This window comes from Stylophora pistillata, chromosome 1 (assembly GCF_964205215.1).
Source record: "Stylophora pistillata chromosome 1, jaStyPist1.2, whole genome shotgun sequence".
Taxonomy (NCBI): domain Eukaryota; kingdom Metazoa; phylum Cnidaria; class Anthozoa; order Scleractinia; family Pocilloporidae; genus Stylophora; species Stylophora pistillata.
The window spans coordinates 2,995,156-3,019,196 of record NC_142519.1 but is presented as its reverse complement, the minus strand read 5'-3'; the positions used below and the strand labels follow the sequence as shown (position 1 = coordinate 3,019,196).

The 24,041-nt window shown below is 38.1% G+C and overlaps 1 protein-coding gene and 1 long non-coding RNA gene across 2 annotated transcripts; one reads left to right on the top strand and one right to left on the bottom strand.

Moving 5' to 3' along the window:
- Positions 1–995: 995 nt before the first annotated feature.
- On the bottom strand, positions 996–4,233 carry LOC148740830 (uncharacterized). The gene is made up of 2 exons (XR_015991015.1): positions 2,313–4,233; positions 996–1,816 (listed from the first exon to the last, which is right to left on the bottom strand). It is a non-coding gene; the product is annotated as an uncharacterized LOC148740830 (long non-coding RNA).
- Positions 4,234–8,194: 3,961 nt separating this feature from the next.
- On the top strand, positions 8,195–20,319 carry LOC148740829 (ficolin-1-A-like). The gene is made up of 3 exons (XM_088731158.1): positions 8,195–15,010; positions 18,813–19,196; positions 19,627–20,319. The coding sequence occupies exons 1-3, from the start codon at positions 14,911–14,913 to the stop codon at positions 19,902–19,904; spliced, it is 762 nt and encodes a 253-aa protein (XP_088587284.1). The 5' UTR covers positions 8,195–14,910; the 3' UTR covers positions 19,905–20,319.
- Positions 20,320–24,041: the final 3,722 nt, after the last annotated feature.

Genomic DNA, 24,041 nt, shown 5'->3' with positions numbered 1-24,041 from the left:
TTCACAACATTTATCGTTAGTTTCTAAAGAGTGAGTCCTTATTTATCTGTTATTTAACATGGGAGACTAGGTTAAGTTTTTAAGAAAAGCCAACGATAACCTCAAGAGGTAAATTTAGCGACAGATTTAAAAACTTTCAAGAACAAGATGGCGGAAAAGAATGACGCCGCGAGTACATCTTTGCCTACTGAAAATGATGTTCAATACCTAGTGAAGGTTATGATGCTCTTGTGCAGTCCAAAACGAATATGGTAGAAGATTTAAAAAAATCGTGGCGATTGGATATATTGATGGAGAATGTCACAAGGATCGACAAAGCCTTCTACGAATTGCTGTTCTACAGTTACAAATATAATATGAAAATAGTCGGTGTCCCACACATTAGTGAGAATGAATCTTTCGAAGAGACCGTGGAACTTTGTGTCAAGTTATTCTCGGCCTTGGGGGTCGAAACACCAACCTCTGATATAGACATAGCACACAGGATCCCTCAACGAAACAACACGAGCAGCAACTGAATGGCCGCTGAAGACCTAATCCAATCATCTACAAATTCACGAGAAGGATGACTCGTGAAAAAGTCTTTATCCGCGAAGAGCAATACCAGTACTTTAACTGTAGATGATTTAGGTCTGCCCACTACGGCCACCGTTGACCGTACCGCGATCTACAGCCACTTAACACCTAAGTTACAGGAGTTGTTCTATGCCGCAAAAGTTCATGAGAATTCGTTCAATGACAAGTGGTGCTAGGCGAAGGGAGAGACATATATATCTTCTCAAGACAGACGCATCTGCATCACTCCGCCTGAGATCAACAAATGATTTGGCAAACCTAGGAGCACGTGAACCTTCTCCATCTGGCCATCAATTCATCGATGGCTGAAGCTTGATCTGTAAAGAACTCATTTTTAGCAGCTAAGTACACTTTTATTTAATTTATTCCTCGTAATTTTGTAATTTCTATAATATGGAAGGTAGGAGTAAAGACGTTGATAAATGTAGACGATATTTATTGAAGGAACTGCCATATTTTAGCTCCAGAGGAGATTTATCTATGATCTATGGGTAGTTTAACAATTCTTACGTGTTTCCCTGGAAAACTAGGAGAGATTTGGACAAGTTGTCGAGTATTCATGATCTAGATTTGTTTGCTCAACACCAGTACAGTTCATAATCTTTCGCCCGGGGGACAGTCTCATGCGAATACACAGCCGATATTTTTCCCCGCATTAAGACAAGTTTCTCTGTAGTTCGTTTGGAACCTTGAAAATCTTCAAACTCATCTTTTACATGAGCCTGACTTTCGCTTTAATGTTGTTGATGTCACTGAGACAAAAATTACCAATTCTAATTTTTACACATGCAATGCAAATATTCCTAGCTATGTTTTTGAATGTGCTCCCACACCTCTAGTGTCAGGTGGTGTTGGGTTGTTTATTGACGAGACATTAAGCTATCGTGTTTAGAAAAGATCTCGAATGAAGCCTTTCAGTCGCTGTGGATTGAGATTTCTTTTATCAAAGAGAAAAGCGTTATTTTCGGCATCGTATATAGGCAGCATAATTCACCTAAACGCTTTCAGCAATATCTTGATGAAACAATTGAAAAATTTGCTCCTTCGGGAAAACACGTTGTAATCATGGGTGATTTCCGCATAGATCCTCTTCAATGTGACTCGTCCTCTTATAGCCACAACTTAATGTCTTCTCTTCAAAGCTGTTATCTAATCCTCACAATTGACAAACCCGAGTTCATAGCTCTTCTGCTACTCTCATCGATGATATCTTTATTAGCAATCCTGACCAAGTTGTGACCTGTGGAAACATATATAATATCTGATATTAGGGATCATTTCTCGCAATTCTGCATCTTAAAGTCTACGAAAGATAAAGTAAAGGCTTACAAATTTAATGTGCGAAACTTTTCGAAGTTTTCCGCTGATTGTTTCAATGCCGATCTTTCCCTAGTGGACTGGAATGCTATTGTTGAAACGAAATCGTGCGATGGGAATGATTTGTTCTCTTCTTTTTATAACAAGTTTAATAAGCTTGTCAACAAACATGCACCTATGAAGACAATTTCAAATCGTGAAGCAAAACAGCTCTCCAAACCATGGATAACTCAAGGTTTACGCACCTCCAATAAGATTAAAAAACAAACTATATGCATCTGGTGATGTCTCTACTACAAAACTTATAGAAACAAAAATTGTAGCTTAACACGTATAAGTAAACGACAATACTATTTAAAATTCTTTGATTCTATCTTGAATAATATGAAAAAAAACGTGGGAAGGAATTAATAACATACTTGCACGCAAATCAAGGAAAAGTAAATCCATCACTTTCATTAAAGATCCTTCGGATTCTGACAAAGTTACCAGAGACCCTATCAGTATAGCTAATGTTCTCGACAAACATTTAGCCTGTGTTGGACCAACTATAGCAAATAATCTGCCACCCGCTAAGCGCCATTCGGCTGACTTTCTTAAGAGAACTGAACCAACTGATTCGTCCGTGCTTTTAACCTAGTTACTCCAGAGGAAGTTAGACTAGAAATTTCTTGCATACCAAGAAATAAATCTGATGGCTTATACCCGTGTCCGAAACAGATATGAAAGTGCTCTTCAAATCCTGTAGGTGGCATCTATTTCAACTGGAGTTTATCCCTCTAAGCTAAAAATGGTAAAGGTTATTCCGATTTTCAAACAGGATGATGATACTGACGTTAAAAATTATAGGCCGATCGCTCTGCTTTCTAATTTCAACAGGATCTTTGAAAAAATAGTGTTTAAAAGAATGGAGTCTTTTATTGAACAGAAGAACCTGCTCCCTCCATCTCAATATGGCTTTCGCAAGGCACATTCTACTCAGCACGCAATCCTAGATAATGTGACTGCAATACAGACAAATATGAGCAACCGTTTATTCTCATGCGGGATTTTCATTGATCTGAAAAAGGCTTTTGATGCTGTACATCACGAAATTATTTTGCGCAAGTTAGATCACTATGTTTTCGCGGCATTATAAACATCTGGTTTTCTTCCTACTTACAAGGGCGAACTCAAACAACTCAAATTGGTCCTCATACTTCTGATAGGTTAGATTCTACCTATGGAGTGCCTTAGGGTTCTGTTCTAGGCCCACTGTTGCTTTTGTTTTTTATCAATGATGTAAGGAATCATCAGATAAGCTTAGTTTTTACCTTTTTGCAGATGATACAAATATCCTTTTTACTGATAAAAATCTGAAATCGTCGGAACCCTAAGTAAATCAAGAATTTAATAAAGTATATGATTGGTTAACTGCAAACAAATTGACCTTGAGTATTAAAAAAAAAGTTATTTCGTTGTATTTTGCCCTGCCCAAAGGAACTTACTTATCAACCTAAAATCGTGATATTGATAACAAACTGAACAAGAAGGCGGCTCTGGAGCATAAAGATTATGTCAAATATTTCTGGATTTTAATTGATAAAAATTTTTCGTAAGATTAATCGCATAATTACGACACTTTCTGCCAACGCATACCTTCTTAAATATATACCAAGCTCTTATAGCTTCTTATTTAACATACGGTCTGACAGTATGGAATAGGCTTGTAAATCTTACTTTGACAAGCCCCTAATGTTGCAGAAACGAGCTCTTCGCTTTATCTACTTTTCTGATCGTAATGAGCATGCAATTCCTTTATTTGTTGACGCTCATATCTTACCGCTAAAATGTGTTTATTATGAATCTACAGCTAATTTGATGTTTGACGTTCGAAACAGAAGAGCTCCATCCAATATTCAAGATCTATTTCAACATATATCTAATGTTCATTCTTCCAATTCACGTTCTTCTGCCTCTAATAACTTCTATATCAAACCTTCTAGGCTATTTGTTCAAGCGAATTCCTTCTCTCGAATAGGTATAAAAGTGTGGAATGCAATACCTCAAGCATTAAGAAATCTTTCCAAAAATGTGTTTAAAAGAAAACTGTAACAAATTATTTTCAACATGTTAGGTCCACAAGACTGTTATGTAGATTTATCTGAGATTATACAAAATATAAAGTCCTGGTAATACTTCTCCTGATCTGTCCTGACTATTCATGTAAACTGTAGCTTTATCTTTAATATCTGAAATTAGGTTAATGTAACGGTTTTTCTTGTCGTTATTCAATACTGCCTCTTTCCCTTCTATTCTATTAGTTAATTTCTGTTTGAATATATTTTTGTAATTCGGCTACTAAGGCATGACCCGCCTAGATTAGTCTTTGCTAGTTGCGGGCATGCCCTTTTCTGTAAAATATAATTGGAAATTAATAAATTGTGTGTGTGTTAATGACTTCCTGAGGCAAGCCTTGCGGTGTTGTGGGACGGTTGATCAAGAATACGATCAATTTGAAGATGTGGCTGACGGAAAAAAACTCTTTGTCCTCCCACGCTCCTTTCTCAGCTGTTTGTTAGTACAGCAATATCCTTATCCTTATCATAGTGGGTTAAAGGGAAAGTCAACTTTAAAATTTGGTATAGTTATCTAGGATTTACAGGGAGCGTGAATTATTTGAGAAGTCTTTTGATGGAAAGAAAACGCAAAATTTTGTTTGTAGAAAGTTTGTACCGATAAATTACATCTGGCCGTGCCGTCAGTCAGTTAGATCCAAAAAACAATTCCTATAGCCATTACTTATAATTGGGTCCAGTGGACTTCATACTAAATTAGATCGGTTTTAGGGTCAATTGTAAACGTAATGCGAAAACGTTGAGATGATTATGTACGGTAAATAAATGAAATCATAGAGGCCTTCTGTATGTCTATGAAGGATGTTTGTGGTAAAAATTAGCAATATCAATTAAGTCCCAAGAGTCATGCAAACCTCCTGACCACTTGTTGGGTTTGTAAAGCTTTCTTGAAATTTGCAAGTCCCCATCGTGTTCAGATGAGGCTATGTAAATACAGAATCAATTTAAATGTTGTTAATTTTGATTCATCGTAAGTCTTTTATGGATTAAGCAGAAAACAAAGCTTACTATAGATAATGGTTTAACATTCAAAGGAAAATGTATTTATGCTCTACGCAGATACGTCGCCTAATTTAAAAAGATGAAAGGGAGAAGGGTCGTGACCGAAGTCACTCTCCCGAGGGATCAATCATTTAGTTGGAAATTTGCACTAGTTTTCTCTTAGGATTTTCCATGTTTAAATGACATTGTGTAAACACGAAAAAATTCCTCTCTTGCTTAAATAAGTTTTATTGTTAGTCCGCGAGCTTTTTATAAACTCAGCTGGAAACAAACCTAAACAATTGGTCTAGCTCAATGGTCTGTCTGACACAGATATGATCGCGAAATTTGAAAAATTAGAGATGTCGTGATCGACAGACATCGCTGAGGACATTTGTTAAGGTCGGCACAGGCAGGGGACTAGTCCCTGAAACAAGTCGCTGGATAAGTCCCATCGTATGAACTGGCAAGTTTTGGCACAAAAATCTTGTCTCACGGACTAAAAGTGTGGTCCATGCGACTAGTCCCACGAGTTCAATTTGAGTTGGCGATAACATTTGAATCGTAAATAAAAATGAATTTCTTCTCCGACCTTAAACTTAAGCTCGGCCATAAAAATTCAAACAAAGAACTCGGCCAATATCCAGCCATCTTGACCGAACAAGCTTGGTAAATAACCAATATACATAGGCAACATCAGAATGATGCAGCAATATCAGAATGATGTAGAAATTTTGTTAAGACGTTGCCGTTCTCGATACAGATTTCAGGAAATGGTTCGATCATGACTCCATATCGGCGGCTTTCTTGCCTTTCGAGATAGCAACGTCTCGGATCTGCATATTTTTCACTTGAAAGATTAAAACATTTAACGAAATTAATTTAAAACTGACCTTATCCTAGCTCTCAACTGCCTTCAAGACAAATAAAACTGAAGCGTAAAAGTTCATAATGCCATCTTGATCAATTTTCTGAATTTGTTGTGAGAACGGCGGAGTAAAGTGGAAGTAAACTGCGTCCAGACTATCATGCACGCACTCTAGTTCTCAAATGATATTTCCATTATGTTGCTTATGACTCTGCTATTGCCAATATAATGTTATGATCTTTCGGTTCATTTTATTTGGGAGTTTAAGAGAAGCACGACGGCAACGGAAACGGGTTCGTCACTAAACTAAAGGTTTAATAAGCAGAACAATAGCTTTGTAATTGCGTTGTAAATATTTGTAAATTTCTTTGCGACCTTTGCAACAAAAAAAAAAGGAACCTTAAGCAAACCACGACGGTAACGGCAACAAAGATGTGGCGAAACAAAAGATCTAATTGGCAGAATAGTGCTCAGCACGTGCATTTTAAAAATTTGTAGATTTCTTAGCCGTCTTCTGCCAAACAGCGTGAAATTAGGGGTCGACCATTTAACTCTTGAGGGGGTTGGGTGATTTTAAAGGTTACTAAAATTGTTATGATTTTAGAAATTTCTCTGTTGTTCAGCTCGGAAATTATACTGATACAATTATTCGCCTCAGGTTCGGTGAATATTGTAGAATAATCCCCTCAACTTCGTCTCGGGGATTATTCGACGATATTCACCTCGCCTTCGGCGAATAATTGTTAAATATAGGTAGTTTGCAACAATCTCCAGAGACAGAGGTAACAACGGTGAAAGGAACAAATACTGGTGGACGAACAAAAGGAGCTAATTATATGTCTATTGTTTACGTTCACCAACATGGCGGCAATGACGTATCGTGCAAACTGAATATTATTCAAATTTAAATTTGGATCTTAACCCCGCTCACATACGTTGATGCGGAAGAAGAGGTGATGTGGCGCCGAAAGAGACAGCAAACACATCCAGACCCTCACGAGACTGTAAATTCCTTGTTTAATGGACTTTTTTTCGCTGTTGCCGTCCTGACTGAGAACGTGAGCGACAACGGCTGATTTTATTTATACGTTTACTTCAATTTAACACTGTGTTTCATACTTATTTTTGAGATAGTTTTGACAGTGAGAAACAAAATAAATGACTATGGATTATCGCAAGATTTGTTGGTAAAAAATAAGTTCATTTCTTTAAAGGACGTTGTCCGAGGCGTCGCCGTTATCGTTTCTTAAACTCCTTAGCGATTGACATTCAAGAAGTAATGCAATGAATTTTAATTACTGTCTTGATTAGCCGTGCGGTATTGCCTGAAGCTCAGCGCAAAACCTCTCGCAAAGGGTGGTCTACTCGGCTTTTTCGCTCCAGAGCCTGTAATACATGATACAGACATAGTACGATGAAATTTCTTGCCCAGACCTGAATGCTGCATTACCTTAAAATACAACACAGTCAAGAATTGAAGGAACTTTTATTGGAAACATTATGCAATTCAGAACAGTCCAGAAAAAGTTATGTTCGGAATGGAATTATTAATTTGTTATTTTTCGAAGGACGTAAAGAGAACGGAGTGACAATAACTCTCAAAAAAGAAACGACAACTTTGAGTTTAAATTTACAAGACATGTTTCGATATTCTCCTGCCATCTTCAGTTGCAAATGAGCTTTTAACGGTTGTACATTTGAATTTATATTAAGGTACGTTACAAATTTCGTGTCAGGGTTTACGTTACGATTTGAATGTTAAATACGCGAAAAATGTAAATAGCGCGCGCTTTACTAGATCAAATCATATTTACCAGCATCTGCAATCATCAAGGGCCTGTCTTGACTCTTGTGATACTGAATGTTTCACGATCTTAGATTCTGCCGCTTCAAAATACCAAATTAAGATCAAAGAGGCATTGCATATTAAGTGGGAAAAACCCATTCTTAATCAGCAATTAAAGCATCTAGAATTGTCTCTTTCCTTTTAATTATGTTGTTCCTTGGTCTTTTATATTATTATTACTATTATTATTATTATTATTATTATCATTATTATTATTTTTTTTTGGTCTAGTCAAGCGCGCGCTATTTAGATTTTTCCGAGTATTTAACATTCAAATTGTAAAGTAAGCCCTGACACGAAATTTGTAACGTACCTTGATATAGATTCAAATGTACAACCGTTAAAAGGTAATTTGCAACTGAAGATGACATGAGAATGTCGAAACATGTCTTTTGAATTTAAACTCAAAGTTGTCGTTTCTTTTTTGAGAGTTATTTGTAGAAGTTTTACGAGTGTAAACATCAATTTTTAAGTGTGAAGGTGTAGTATGATCGTCCGGGTGAGTGTAGTCCTGAGAAGGACTGTTGTCCGTGGCAGTGACTGACGTTTCGACAACCTGTGCGGAAGTCATCATCAGAGTCAAGTGAATGATTGTTGTCAGTAGAATGTTCTTATTCCAGTTCGTGTGAAATGATCGGTTGGTTTTGCCGTGATGTTATTGGCTGTAAGACTCAAGTGACGTAAGTCGGTCGTGATTGGTCTGTTTCGGTCTGTCGGTAAAGCTAGGTTGTTCTTTTTCGGTCGTTTGTGATGTTTATGTCGTGAATGAGTCGTTTGTATGGGGCGGGTAGTTGTTGACATCTGTTTAGGGGAGTCTGTTCTAAGTTAGTAAACCAGCTTTCCAGAGTCAGTCGTTGAAAATAGTCAGTGCTGTAGGTTAGGCATTGCGCAGAGTCCCAGTCAATGTTGTGGTTGGTAAGTCGATGGTGTTCAGCAATGTGATTGCTGACATCACCTTTCCTCGTCGCCCGTCTGTGTTCAGTCAGTCTTGTTGTGAGGTTTCTGCCAGTCTCACCGATGTAGGAGGCTTGGCAGTCGGAACAATTGATCTTATAAATCGTTCCCTGTCTGTTCCTCGGTTCGTCTTTGTCTTTAACGTTGGTTAGTAACTGACGTAGTGTGGTGATGGGTTTGTGGGCGACGCGGATATTGAAGGGTAGTAAGATGCGCGAGATGTTTTCGGACATGCCTTTTATGTACGGTATGGTTGCTGTAGTCGTAGGGGTTGCGGTGTCGTTTGTTTCGGTAGTGGTAGTGGGTCGGTGAGTGTTTCGTCGGATGAAGTCGTTGTTGTAGTTGTTCTTCGTGAAAACACGGTGAAGGTATTTGTTCTCGTCGGATAAGCTGTCTGTCGAGTCACATACTAGTTGTGCGCGTCGTGTTAGAGTTCTGATAGTTGTGGCTTTGTGCGATGTAGGGTTGTAGGATGACTCGTCTAGTAATCTGTCGGTGTGTGTCGGTTTCCTGTAAACTGTCGTTCGTAATGAGTTGTCGTTGTGGCTTACCAGGCAGTCTAGAAAAGGAAGTTTGCCATTTTCTTCGACTTCTCTGGTAAACTGTATGTCAGTGTTTTGTTCTGCGCAATGCCTAACCTACAACACTGACTATTTTCAACGACTGACTCTGGAAAGCTGGTTTACTAACTTAGAACAGACTCCCCTAAACAGATGTCAACAACTACCCGCCCCATACAAACGACTCATTCACGACATAAACATCACAAACGACCGAAAAAGAACAACCTAGCTTTACCGACAGACCGAAACAGACCAATCACGACCGACTTACGTCACTTGAGTCTTACAGCCAATAACATCACGGCAAAACCAACCGATCATTTCACACGAACTGGAATAAGAACATTCTACTGACAACAATCATTCACTTGACTCTGATGATGACTTCCGCACAGGTTGTCGAAACGTCAGTCACTGCCACGGACAACAGTCCTTCTCAGGACTACACTCACCCGGACGATCATACTACACCTTCACATGTTACCCCCGGGTTCAAACCATTTACTGCATCAATTTTTAAGTTTTTAATTACCTTATTTGTGCTTGTACTTCCTACAAGTACAATATATACCAAAAATAGCACAAGTGATAATTGAGCGTTTGTAGATAACTTCGAAACCTCTAGGCGAGCGGCATGATTTGCTTTGTCCAATTCAGAAGTGCTTGTAATTAGCGTTATGGTTTAGTTGTGATATATCAGACATTCGACACTGTAAATTTCTTATTTCATAAGCTTCAGGTTTATTTGTCTTGAAACCAGCTGAGAGCAAGGATAAGGTTATATTTCGAGTTTGTACTTTGAAGAAACGGCTGAGTAAGGAGCGTGGGAGGACAAAGAATTTTTTCCGTCAGCCACACCTTGAAATGATCGTATAACCTTGGGATACGTGCTTGGAAAACTACTTGATTTCTGCTCGTTACTTCAAAGAATACAAATTACGAATGAAAAATATCATTGGCTCGTTGATAGAAGTTATATTCCTGTATTTTACCACAAAACGGCCGATATTTTGCGGAATTGGCGTGGCAAAATCATAAGTACCTTTCTGTAGCGACGCACACTTTATATACCGCAAAACCGTCCAAAAAAATACTCCAAAACCGAAACCGAAACCGAAAACCGCATGTAAAACTGTCGAAACCGATACATTTTCACATCCTAGTGTATTAAAACCTTGATCGACCAGATACAGTGGTGGCAAGTAGCGTTTTCGTTTCGATAAAGAACTTTTACATTGATATTAATAATATTTTCAAATTTTAAAGGTTTAAAAACTTGATGACCGCACGCTGACGAACTAAAACAATTTAATACAGAAAGGATTTATTTTGTATCGTTTTTTAATGACTTCCTAAGGCAAGCGTTGCAGTGTTGTAGGACTTAACCAAGAATACGATCATTTTGAAGGTGTGGCTGACGGAAAAAAGTTCTTTGTCCTCCCACGCTCCTTTCTCAACACTTTCTTGTAAGCACAACAATAACCTTATCGTTATCATAGTGTGGTGAAGGGAAACTTAAATTTAAAATTTGGTATAGTTATCTAGGATTTGTCAGTGAGCGTGAATTATTTGAAAAGTCTTTTGATGGAAAGAAAACGCAAAATTTTGTTTGTAGAAAATTTGTACCGATAAACTACACCTGATCCTGCCGTCAGTCAGTTAGATCCAAAAGTAAAGTTCTAAAGGCATTAATTATAATTAATTTAAGTCGACTTCATGCTAAATTAGATCGATTTTAGGGTCAGTTGTAAATGTGATGCGAAAACGTTGAGATAATTATGTGCAGTAAAATGAATGATGTTTTCAGTAAAAATTAGCTATATCAGTTAAGTCCCAAGAGTTATGCACACCTCCTGACCACTTCTCGGGTTTGCAAAGCTTTCTTGAAATTTGCAAGCCCCTATCGTGTTCAGATGCGGCTATATAAACACAGAAAAGTCCTCCATTGCTTAAATATCAATTTAAATGTTGTTAATTTTGATTCATCGTAGGTCTTTTATGGATTAAGCAGAAAAGAAAACTGAATAATAGTGGATAATGATTTAAAATTCAAATGAAGATATATTTCTGCTATACACAGATACGTCGCCTAATTTTGAAAGATGGAAGGGAGAAGGGTCGTGACCAAAGTCACTCTCCCGAAGGATCAACCATTTGATTGGAAATTTGCACAAGTTTTCTGTTAGGCTTTTCTATGTTTAGATGAAGTTGTGCAAATACAGAAAAAGTCCTCCATTGCTTAAATCAATGTCATTGTTGGTCCGTGAGCTTTTCATAGACTTAGCTGGAAACAAACCTGAACAACTGTGGATAGACGGAAACGCTCAATGGTCTGTGCTAAACACAGATATGATCGCGAAATTTGCAGAAGTTATGATCAACAGACATCGCTGAGGACATTTGTTAAGGTCGGCACAGGCAGGGGACTAGTCCCTGCAACAAGCCTCGTCGTGTGAACAAGCCATTTTTGCCACAAAAATCTAGTTGCACTGACTAAAAGTTTGGTCCTTGCGACTAGTCCCACGAGTTCAAACTGAACTGGCGATAAAATTTGAATCATAAACAAAAATGACACTCAATCCATAAAAATGCCTGGTTAATAACCATCATATAATACATAGGCAATATCAGAGTTATGTAACATCTAATGGGAACCCCATAGCGCGCAGGAGACTTGTGGTTAAGACGTTGACGTTCTCGAAACAGATTTCAGGAAATGGTTCGATCATGACTCCATATCGGTGGTTTTCTTACCTTACGAGACAGTAACGTCTAGGATTTGCATCTTTTCCGACTTCAACGAGAGTAATTTAAAACTGACCTTATCCTAGCTCTCAACTGCTTTAAAGACATAAAACTAAAGCGTAAAAGTTCTTAATGCCATCTTAGTCAATTATCTGAATTTGTCGTGAGAACGGCAACGTGAACACTGCAAGTCGAAATAAACTGTGTTCAGACTAGCATGCGCTCTCTCTAGTTCTCAAATGATGTTCCTAAGATGTTGTTTATGGCTCTGATATTGCCAATGTAATGTAATGATCTTTATTGATAACGTTTTTGTTCTTTTCATTAGGGAGTTTAAGAGAAGCAAGACGGCAACGGAACGGGATCGTCACTAAACTGAAGGTTTAATGAGCAGAACAATAGCTTTGAAAGTGCGCTGAAATATTTGTAAATTTCTTTGCGTCCTTTGCAAAACAACAGGGACCTTAAGCAAACCACGATGGCAACGGCAACGAAGACGTGGCGAAACAAAAGATCTAATTAGCAGAATAGTGCTCAGCACGTGCATATTAAAACTTTGTAGATTTTTCAGCCGTCTTCTGCCAAACAAAAACGTGAAATCTCCAAAATTTACGTTGTCCAGGAATTATTTAAGCTTAAATTTGGAACTTAACCCCGTTCTCATACGTGGTGCGGCAGAGGTGTGGGTGTGGCGCCGCAAGAGACAGCCAACACATCCAGACATTCACGAAATTCTGACTATAAATTTAGAGATTACAAATATGTATTTTCTTGAAAAAAAGGGAGGGGGGGGGGCCCTCTGGAAAATTTTTCTGATCACACTCTTTTGTGTCACTATTAACGTTGATTAATGCAAATTTTGACCCCAAACTTGGGTAAAAGTACATTAATGAGCCAAATGGTATCAATGACGTCACTTGATTTTCATTCAGGTTTGGAACAGGACACTTTAGTTAAATATGAATCTTATAAATGCATAAATGCTGCAATGTCCACAATTATGATTCGTGAAAGGTATGCTCAAAGCTAGAAACGAGCTGAATAATTCTAGCATCACAGAGGAAACAGAAGCTTAAGGTATAGGCGGTTTGCACTTTAAGTCGTTGCCGATATGTTGGTGGACGTAAACAATAGATACCTCATTAGCTCCTTTTGTTGGTCCACCAGCATTTGTTCCTTTCACCATTGTTTCCTGTAGTGTTTGTCTAGAGATTGGATGCAAACTCCTATACACAAGAGAATCAAACCTGATGCATGCCCCTATTGTTATGATAATTTTAAAATGTAAGTGCAGTTCGCGTTCCTGTGTTGTATTTAGGCTCCACTGGTGCTGCTTGCGTTCCAGATAATATTTGTGACGTAACTACTAAAGCCATTCAGCGCATCAAAGTACTTGAACCAAATGATACAGACATAATACGATGAAATTTCCTGCTCAGACCTGAATGCTGCAATACCTTTAAATATATAATACAACAGTCAAAATTGAAGGAACTTTTATTGGAAACACTATTCAATTCAGAATAGTCTAGAAAAGGCAACGTTCGGAATAAAATTATTATTGCTACTTTCTTATTTACAGAAGTTTTACGATTGTTAACATCAATTTCTAGGTTTCTAATGACCTCAACTTTGGTTGTGATTATACAAAAAAGAATAGCAGAAGTGATAATTGAGTTTTTGTACATAACTTCGAAATCTCTAGGCGAGCGGTATGATTTGCTTTGTCCAATTCAGATGTGCTCGTAATTAGCGTTATTGTTAAGTTGTGATATATCAGACATTCGACACTGTAAATTTCTTAATCTCAAAAGCTTTAGGTTTATTTGTCTTAAAACCAGTTGAGAGAAAGGATAAGGTTATATTTCGAGTTGTACTTTTTGAAGAGAGAGCTGAGTAAGGAGCGTGGGAGGACAAAGAATTTTCTCCGTCAGCCACACCTTCAAATGATCGTATAGCCTTGGGATACATGCTTGGAGAAATAATTGATTTCTACTCGTTACTTCAAAGAATACAAATTACGGATGAAAAATATCATTGGCTTGTTGAAGGAAATTATATTCTTGTATTTTACCCCAACACGGCCGATATTTAGCTGTTTTGAATTTTTGCATTGAATTACGGTATTTTGTTGATGTCTTACTTGCCAACATGAACGCGAGTGGTACAGAAAGCTCTGAATGAATTTTTTTTCCTGTTCATTCGTGCCCTGTATTCAATGTTGAAAGCCGAAAAATGACGAAAAAGAAAGTCGAGGCTCAATATAACCAATTTGTCTCAGTACTAGTCGCCAGTGGTAAGAAAAACCTAATTGACAGACACTGTGGGAATAATATCAAAGAGAGAATATGTATCTTTTTTTTTTTCTTGTTGCGTTTTCGTTTCAATAAAGAACTTTTACATTGATATTAATGATATTTTCAAAATTTTGGGTTTTAAAACCTTTTTTTTGGTGCAGGTGACGTCGAGGAGTTTGTATTGTTTTTTAATGGTTGACCAAGAATACGATCTCTTTGAAGGTGCGGCTGACGGAGAAAACTGTTTGTCCTCCCACGCTCCTTTCTCAGCTGTTTCATGTTAGTGTAACAATAACCTTATCCTAGCTCTCAACTGGTTTCAAGAAAAATAAAACTGAGGCGTAAGAATTTCATATGATCGAATGGCCTTGATGTAGCCATTTAACTTCCGAACTAGAGAAAACATATCAAGTCGCGTGCCTCGATATCTAGAAGTTATTTAAAAACACTCAGTAACTAACGTCATTACGAACGTAAACATTGATATAAACACTTGTAGAATGATTTCCGCGGCCTTTTTACAACATTATTTTTCTAGAATGTTCTAAATTGCATTAAGTTTCCAATAAAAGACTTTCAGTTTTTGACAGTGCAGTATTTCACACTACTGCAGCATTAAGGTCGGAGCAAGAAATTTCCTCGTATCATGTCTGTATTATCAAGTTCGACTTTGTTGCTCAGTGTGGCTTTAGTAGCAACGTTTCAAATGGTAGGAGGCACATACAAGACCCGAGAATCTGGAATAGGTAAGTAAGATTCCATTCACTGGCGTATTCTTGTAATTGTCGAGTAGTAAATTTGACGCTTATTCTCTCTTGGAAGACGCTTGTCAATAAAATGGTAGTGTGCGGAATGTTTTCTTGAGTGAGAGTTGATCTTCAAGGTTTTAAACACATTGAAAAAAAATAGAAATTACGGTTTATTGAAGATATAGTTTGTCAATCATATCAATAGCTGTAATATTAAGCAATGCTTATAGATAGCTCACTTAGAGTCCAACTTTTGAAAATATATCAAAAGACCTCAGTCCATCCATCATCATCTACAGTTCGTCAGGGATAATTCCGAATGACTTAAGACCACGGATACTTTTCGCGTGTCTGCGTTATATTTCCGCTATCGACGAAAGGATAAACTTGTGATCAAGATCATTTACATTAAAGAAACAGCAAGATAAAATTATTTTAAAGGGAACTTACATTCTGGACATTTTCCTTCTACTGGGTTTCTTTGTCCTGATTAAGGTCCTCGAGCACTGACTGTAAGATCGTTGCATCATACAAACCTCGTCATTTTATGATCATTGCCTGAGTCTAAAACATCTTACGTGATTTTAAAACAAGTTTTCAAAACTCAAGAACTTTCTTGAGTTCAGAAATACTTCCAGTTGAGAGACGAGGATATGTGAGCTCTTGATAAACCTCTTCGTGAATGGATGGAAGAGATGGACGCAGTGCAACACAATTTTTTAGTATCGACTAAAATCGTTAGAACGTGACTCAATTGTGTCGAATATAACTTTGGACAACTGCCCAAAATTAATTTATTAATTTTACATGCTTGGGGAATGTTTCCTATAAATTACGATATATTGTACGCCATGAGCATATAATGCCCCTCCCCCCCCCCCCCCCCCCACAAACAACTTGCTGCTAACATATTTCACGTAGGAAACTTGATAAATATTGTTTGAAATCTGTTACAAGCAAGGCTAGCACTAACAAGAAGTTAAAAGTTTCTATTCCAATTGAACGATTTAACAGATTCGAAGAAATAACAGCCTGTTTTAAAGAGACAATTAGCAATTCCATGAGACGGAGAATTAATAGTAGAACCATCGAGTAAATATTTCTCATAATTTTAACCCCATAAGCAAATGTGTACATGATACACCACGTCACTTTGTAAAACGTTCATCAACTTTGAGGTCATTTAACAATCTATTTACAATACATTAGACCTCACCAATGAATTAGCCGTTTCCAGTTTTCCCATGAGCACCCTTAAGGTTTGACTTGCCGATTGTACCACCAGCCTCCTGCAGTTGCTAGACCACACCGTGTATTAGCGGTGCCAAACTTGGTGCCATAATGGAGCGTAAGAGTCTCCATCAATAATAATATAATATATAGATCAATTTCTATAGCGCATTTCCATGTAAATGCTCTAATGCGCTTTACAACACTGTGCGGGGGACTTTTCCAGACTGCCGGCGGCAGTTTACAATTAATAAAGGAGAAATTTTTACAGATGCCCCCTCCCCCCCTTCCCAGTAAACAGGCCAGACCACATCACAGTAATCTCGTGATGTGGGTTCTTTAACGTCCCTTGCCGAAATTAACTAATTGATAGGTGCAGGAGACGGGACCTCCGGCTTTACGTCCTATCCGAGAAGACGAAGCAATGTGAGTGAAGCGTCTTGCTTAAGGACACAACGTCAAGCCCCAGCCAGGACTTGAACCCGGGCCATCTGACCTAGAGTCCAGCGCACTGACCACTGGACTACTCACGCCTCACGCCATCAACAGTCTTATCTAGAAGAGATATTGCATTCGTATCACAATTATCTCTTTATTCATATTAAAACTGTCGAAGTGTTGTGCCACAGGCAGAACTAAGGCTTTTGTAATCTCGATCAAGTTATATTAGAGCTCAGGGGTGCTTTAGATTCCAACTCTCGTGTACCAGGCGGTGCTTTGCCATTTAGCTATCGGGGACTCACAAAGACACAGATCAGATCATTTGTAAAGTTCATCACAGCGAGATTCATGCACAAGGTACAGCGACATTAATGACAGAACTAGCAAAACAATACAGGCGTCTGGACAACACCTATATGCAAAGTAAAGGCATAACGCATCCCGGTTAGCTCGAAGGTTCGAGCCCCGGCCGGACCAACACTCAAGGTATTAAAATAACTGTGGAGATTGTGCTACCTTTCTACAATATCAAGAAATGGATAGAAATTTTAGCTAGTTTTCTCGGATAAGGACGAATAAACCGTAGGTCCCGTGTCTTGCATCTATTAATGAATTAATTTGGTTCGAAAGGGGACGTTAAAGAACCCACTCACGAGATTACTGTGATGTGGTCTGGCCTGCTGGAAATTGGGGGCATCTATTGGATTTGCTTTTATTCATTGTAAACTGTTACAAGCAGTGTGTGAAGACCCCTGCGCAGTGTTGTAAGAATAGCCCTGAAAATCCCCATGGGGAGTGGTCAAATAACCTATGTATGCGCAACAGTTTTGATGTCTCTCACTCTTAGGTCCCCTCGTAGCTTGTTTTCTGTCTCATTTCGTGTCAGACAGAGGATCTTGTGAAGTCCAGGCCAAAACTCACTGATGAGGTGAATCAACTTTTGTAGTCATCCAAGGTGCGGTTGAAATTAACGGATCGATTCATTCTCCCCAGACATACTGTCCAGCCTCCATGGGCTGTTGTCTGATCGCAATATACATCAAATGCACCTGAGCCATAAGGGTCGATCGTAAAAACAGCACTGATTGTTTGACCTCTGTGTTGCAGCTCAGCACACAGTTCTTAGCTGTTGAGGAAAATTGGCAGAGATATGAATACATAAACATGAAATTCTTGTCTTTTTAACTGAATTAATACAGAGTTAAATCATTCTATGTTCCCCATGCATTCATAAGTGTTAAAGGAAGAGAACGAAAACAGAAAAAAAGACATTAAGGAAAGTAGAATCAATGGGGTAGACTTAAAAAGCGACAAGCGCATTACATGTTTCAACCAACAATTCCGATCAGTTGATCAGTAAGAAACGAATGATGACTTGAAAAGACGTCAAATGTATGGGGAAGAGTCTCGCAAACTCGCTTTCGCCCATGAGTCATGAAAATCCAATTCCAGCTCAGGAAACATAAAGTTGAAGCGTTATTTTTTTTTTTAAATGGGGTCCTCTTTCAGAAAGAAACAACTAGGATCTGAAGGTTTCCAGAATGTATAAAAGCTCAGAATCGTTCCAGTCTTGTAGTTTCTGTTTCCTTGAAGGATGATATCCGTCTTTGACACCTTTTATGCTATTTCTGTGCTCTGTCAGGGCTGCACAGGTGAAAGACGAAAATTGAATCGTAATCAAAGTGCCATACTGAGCAGAGAGGTAGAACTTTGTAAAGCAGAGATGATGGGATGGAACATCTTTCTCTGGCTTGAAATCTGCAATGGCTTGCGTTGTAGCAGTTATAAAGTGAATGCATTTTAACCACTGAACTTTGTATTAACTTATCAGGGAAGCACGGTTTTTAATAGATAGCGGAGCAACTACTATTTATACTATTGGGAAGCTAATGTTATCGCGTACATTTTTCTAGGTTGGCGTTGGAATTCCGCAATTCCTTGCGGAGAACAATTTTATTTGTACTCTAGCGTTCTCCATGAGCTCAGAACTGTCAAAAAATTAGCTATCGATCATTTATTCGTCGCATTATTTCCTTTGCTTGATTTTATATTATTTCTTTGAATTCTTTTCCTCGTACATTCTCTTTCCCAGATACTCGTAACGATTTCATTTTTTATCCCTCAACAGCTAAGAACTGTGCTGAACTGTACACAAGGGGTCAAACCATAAGTGGCATTTATACAATCGACCCTGACGGTAAAGGTGCCTTTAATGTCTATTGTGACCAGACAACAGCTGGTGGAGGCTGGATAGTCATCCAAAAGAGACAGAATGGCTCTGTTGATTTCAACCGCACCTGGAATGACTACAAAAAAGGCTTCGGGAATTTCCTCACTGGTGAATTTTGGCTCGGACTTAACAAGATTAACCGCCTGACGCAGAATGAGACAGAAAACAAGCTTCGAGTAGATCTAGGGGTAAGCAGTATGAAAGCTGTTTACGCTGAGTACGCGTCGATTGGCATTGGGGATAAGAATAGTAACTACACGCTGAGCCTCGGAAATCTTTTAAGTAAGTCAATCTGATTGGTTAAATATTCTCGAAAACTCTCTATCTGGTCCTTTATAATGCATTTTAGTATAATTTCAGAGCTGAGCAAAGAGCTTCCAGCAATCTGATTGGTCGAGCGATCCCTTATATGACGCCATGTAAACCGCTCCACGCGTTTATATAAAATGTTAATAAATGTTACTAAAATGTTACGATTTTAGAAATTTCTCTGTTGTTCAGCTCTGAAATTATACTAAAACAATTTTTCGCCTCAGGTTCGGTGAATATTGTCGAATAATCCCCGAGAGTTGGTCTCGGGGATTATTCGACGATATTCACCTCGCCTTGGGCGAATAATTGTTAAATAATGTAACAGGCTAGAGATTTCTCTTGGTGCTGGGCTTATAATGATGTATTTGTACTTTTTTTGCGACGTCTCGTTATCCCGCAGATTACAATGTTGAACGTGATGGTCTCAGGCATCACAAAGGCCTCTCATTTGGTACTTGGGATAGAGATCCCGCGGGTCCTGGGTGTGTGGTAAAAAAAGGTGGAGGTTGGTGGTACAGCCGGAAAAATTGTGGAAAACCTCTGCACTCAAATCTCAACGGTGTCTATCAGCTTGGTAGAGGGGGCGAGATCTATTGGGCAAAACTACATCCCAAAAGGGCTGATGGCAGTGCTCCCACGACAACTGAGATGAAGATCAGACCTGTGAAATTTACCTAAAATTGTCTTGCTTAGTATTTTGCTGACGAAATGTAATTAAAGGGCCTGTAAGTAATATACGCATTGTAAATTAAAGTGTTAAAAAAAAGCAACAACAACCATTAAAATGCTTTCAATGCTTTTGTTTCAAATTAAGTAGGAACACATTTTATGAAAACAATGATAGTCAAGGAAAGAGGTAAGGAAGTTCATGCAGTGGTGTTATGATTTGTTTTCATATCAATATTCAAGCATTTACTTTATGTGCAAATTGTAAATTTTGTATCTTTTTTTATACTATAAGAGGAAAGACTAAATTTCTGTGGAAGACTGAACTATTTACGGTCCCAAGTTAGAGTTACAAACATCAGGTATAAAGCTATTGGGATGTATTAAAGTATATTTAAAAATGAACCAGAACAACCTTTCTAAAAGTTCAGGCTAGTATGAAAGTGCTTAAAATTAATCTTTCAAATTAAATTAAAGTTTAAATTGCTAAAAGCAAGAGTGAAGCTGTTGGAAAATTCATTTAATTTGAACTCCTAGAGGGAATGCTAGGCTTACTCTTTTTAACATTTGTTTAGTACACTGATAATCATATCTCCACAAGCTTGGATCAAAAATTTTAATCTCACCAGTAAATATAGGTAACGGATCACTTCGTCTTTGATTCATTCCCTATTCAAACTACGCCTGCCTGACCTTGAAAATCGGTTAACAACTTGCGTATTTGATCCAGATTAGACAAGATCAATGAGATGCGGAAATGTAACGTTTAGCTTCAACAAGCTCCACCGAGACACATAGAACATATCATTTCTTCTATCATCTTCTCCTCCTTGAAAAGTGTGTTTATGCGCAAAGGACGGTGTAAAAGCCAAATGCATCAGCTATAAAATGGAATCATTCGTTTTGGATGGAAGTCAAAGAGGTTCGCTAAGTGAAACTTCCGATTATGGTGTGCCGCAGAACTTTACTTCAGCCATTGCAAATTGCGTTTTACAATCCAGTTACTGCCAAGCAAACAAACGAATGGATCCTGACGGATTTAACTACGTACACAATTTTGTGAACAGTGAGAACATATACAAAGACTGCGTGGTTCGACCTTGACCCAGGAAATGCTAAAATTGTTATAACATGTACGTGAGACAAAATTTGCATGACCCGAATTGAAGGTGGAGGAAAATGAATATGATAAACAAGAAAATCCTTGATCCCTTTCATTGCGCTCTTTGTTTTAAGTCTCAAACGTAAGTACCAACAGATGTAACGGAGGGAAAAATGGACATCAAGTAAAGACAGTATCCTTACCCTTACTTGTCCATATTCATGCACGTCAGGAAATTCAATGACGACGAGCTGTGGATGATTATCGGAAGGTTGAGGTCACATTCATCAGTTTTGAGTATTATGGAACAAAAGTGCGAGAAACTAAAATCACACCAAGTGTAGGTCAACAAGAATACAGTGGTGTAAAGTACGAACTTAGTGCTTGATGTCAAACCAATTTCCCCTTATTTTCAATTCATTAAATCAGTGACATAATACCAATAAATTGCCAGCCAAGCGATCCCTGTTTTATGAAAGATTGGGATATGTGACCTTGATAGCGAGAGCTCGTCTTAAGCAACCTGCATGATTTCACAACTGATTCATTTCTATTTTCATCTGTTATTTCTTTTATCAAACGTGCTTTTGTGTTAATTGTTTTTTCACAATGCCAAGGTTACAACTCTAGTTTTTTTAACCGAGTCGAATTGTATTGTATCCATAACTAAGGGTGTAGAGAAAGTTTGATTACCCTTTCGTCGATAATCACATCTACTGTGTTATTTGCGCATACTTTAATTTTTAAGGGCGCCACGTTGGTGCACGTGCTATGGAGAAATTCGGCTGCCCGTGACTATTAAAAATGATCGTTTCTCCTGAAATATTAATTCTTCGTGTTAATTATCCCTTTTTTTTGTGTGCCACAGTTTTTTTGAGCGCGAAGTTCGCGCAGAAGATAAGGCTTTTTGGAGGTACGCGTTTAGCGAAGTTCGCCAAGGTTCTCAGATAATTTCTAAGTTAAATTCGTGTTATTGCAGTGTACTTGTAAGTCTGAGAATTAAATAATGAAGAAGTCTTTACAAGGTCTTTAGAGAAGATAATAGCTATGCAGCTCTTTGGTAAATGGGATGCGCAAAACAGCCGACATAGGGCCTGTTCATGGTACGTAGCCAGTATCTTATAAATTTATCACCAGCAAGATTTCCGTCTAACCCCATACTCCACTATGCATACAATTCTTGGAGAAAAGAAAACAGAGGCAAAACAATAGATTGCCTCTGGGACTCCGCGTAAGACCCCAAAGATGCGAGAAAGGAGTTTCATGTCCGAGGGGGATTCCCGTCATATAAATGGTTCAGTCAATTGGAGATTATAAGTGGTGAGATTGCACGATTTTCATAGGCAACGGAAACCGAAGGAGTGAAGGAGTGAAGCGCTCTTTCAGACTCATATCTCACTTAAATTAATCGGAGAAGGAAGTTAAAAAGGGAAACTTCTACAAGTCTGCTGTATATTAATCGATTTATTTAATTCCTTTGTGCGGTTGAATATTTAAGATCTCAGTGAAAATGAAGAACACATGAATGTCGAAAAGTGTTACTGTAACAAAGTTTTCACCTTGCTCATAAAATGATCGTGGAAACGTAAGTGGTGTAAACTTCCCCTTCATTGTAAAAATCATAAAGATATGCCATTTTGGCGGATACTTGTGTGTTATCACAACTGAATCGGCCCCCATAACAACAGTCTCCAGAGAAGTTTTGGTTTAAAAATACCCACACTCAGAAGACGTGAGGTAAAAACTGTTGTGTGTAAAGTCGTGACACTGCATTTTGAAGGGAAATTGAATAGTCATATTTTAGAAAGATAAGCATCTGGCTCTAGGTATTACTACTGACTATTAACAACTTAACTGAACATTGAGCCATCCGATGGATGGTCTTTCCAATTTAGAAGAAGCCACAGTCCCTTACAGATGATACAATGAGCTGTTGGGTGATTTTATCTTTTAATTCAGATATAAACACAGCATGAAAAGACAAATTTAAGTTGGCGTAAAGGTGTTCTAAAGTTCAGCTTAACAAAGCTTTACGTCACATTTACATTACGTAAAGAGACGCTTTATGCAGCCTTTACGCACTGTCGTAAAGCTAGAGTAATGAGAATTCTTTAAGAGGCCTTAAAACAAAACGTAAAGTTCAATGGTGTTAAGTAGAGATTTACCCACGTTTACTTAGACGCGTAAATATAGAGTATAAACGACTTTATGCAAAATTTACGCTTGACGTAAAGTCAACTTTATTCTTGTGAGAAGCAGTCATGTCGAGTGTTCAGTTTGAGAAAATGAGCTTTATTTTATATAAATTAAGGGAAACATAATAGCAAAGCTGATCAACCAGTCGCCCACTTTTAAGGCTAGATTTAAAAATTGTTTGTGCAGAATGGGGATAATCAATCAATCAATCAATGAATCAATCAATCTGCTTTGTTAACAATCTTGTAATTTGTCATGAAAACATGCTCCCATGCATTTGAGTAATTTAACTTTCGATCATTTCTTAGCAATAACATTTAAGACATTATTTGAAATCTTTGTTAAAGAATCATTTTTCTGAAATAATGCTTCCTGCAGAGATTTCGGTGTGCCTCTTGGTTGCCTTTCTTTGCTCTTGTGGAAGTAAAACGAAGACAATATAATGTACCGTAAGAGATTAGTGGAGCAAAGCAAATGTTATCATGATTCAGGTACGAAAACCATTTGTTTCAAAATGACGAAAACGAAACATTCTGAAGACAATACCCGGCACTGCTGGCGGATAGGGAACCTCCTTGTCCTTTTTCTGCTCGCTCTTTCAAGTCCTACTCACCATTTTGGCTGCAAGTTCCTGAATCATCTTTCGCTGCTCGTTATCTCGCGTTTCGATCACTTCTCCTAAGCGCATATTTTCCGTAATCAGCTTTTCAAGTAAAACAACATGTTGGTCGTCCATTTTGCTGATAGAAAAGGTCAGGAATGAGGTCAGAGCCAGAAATCCAACTTTCACACAGCGACACATACAACGTTCATAGGAAAACAGACACCCAACGTCGTCAGAAATCACTGAC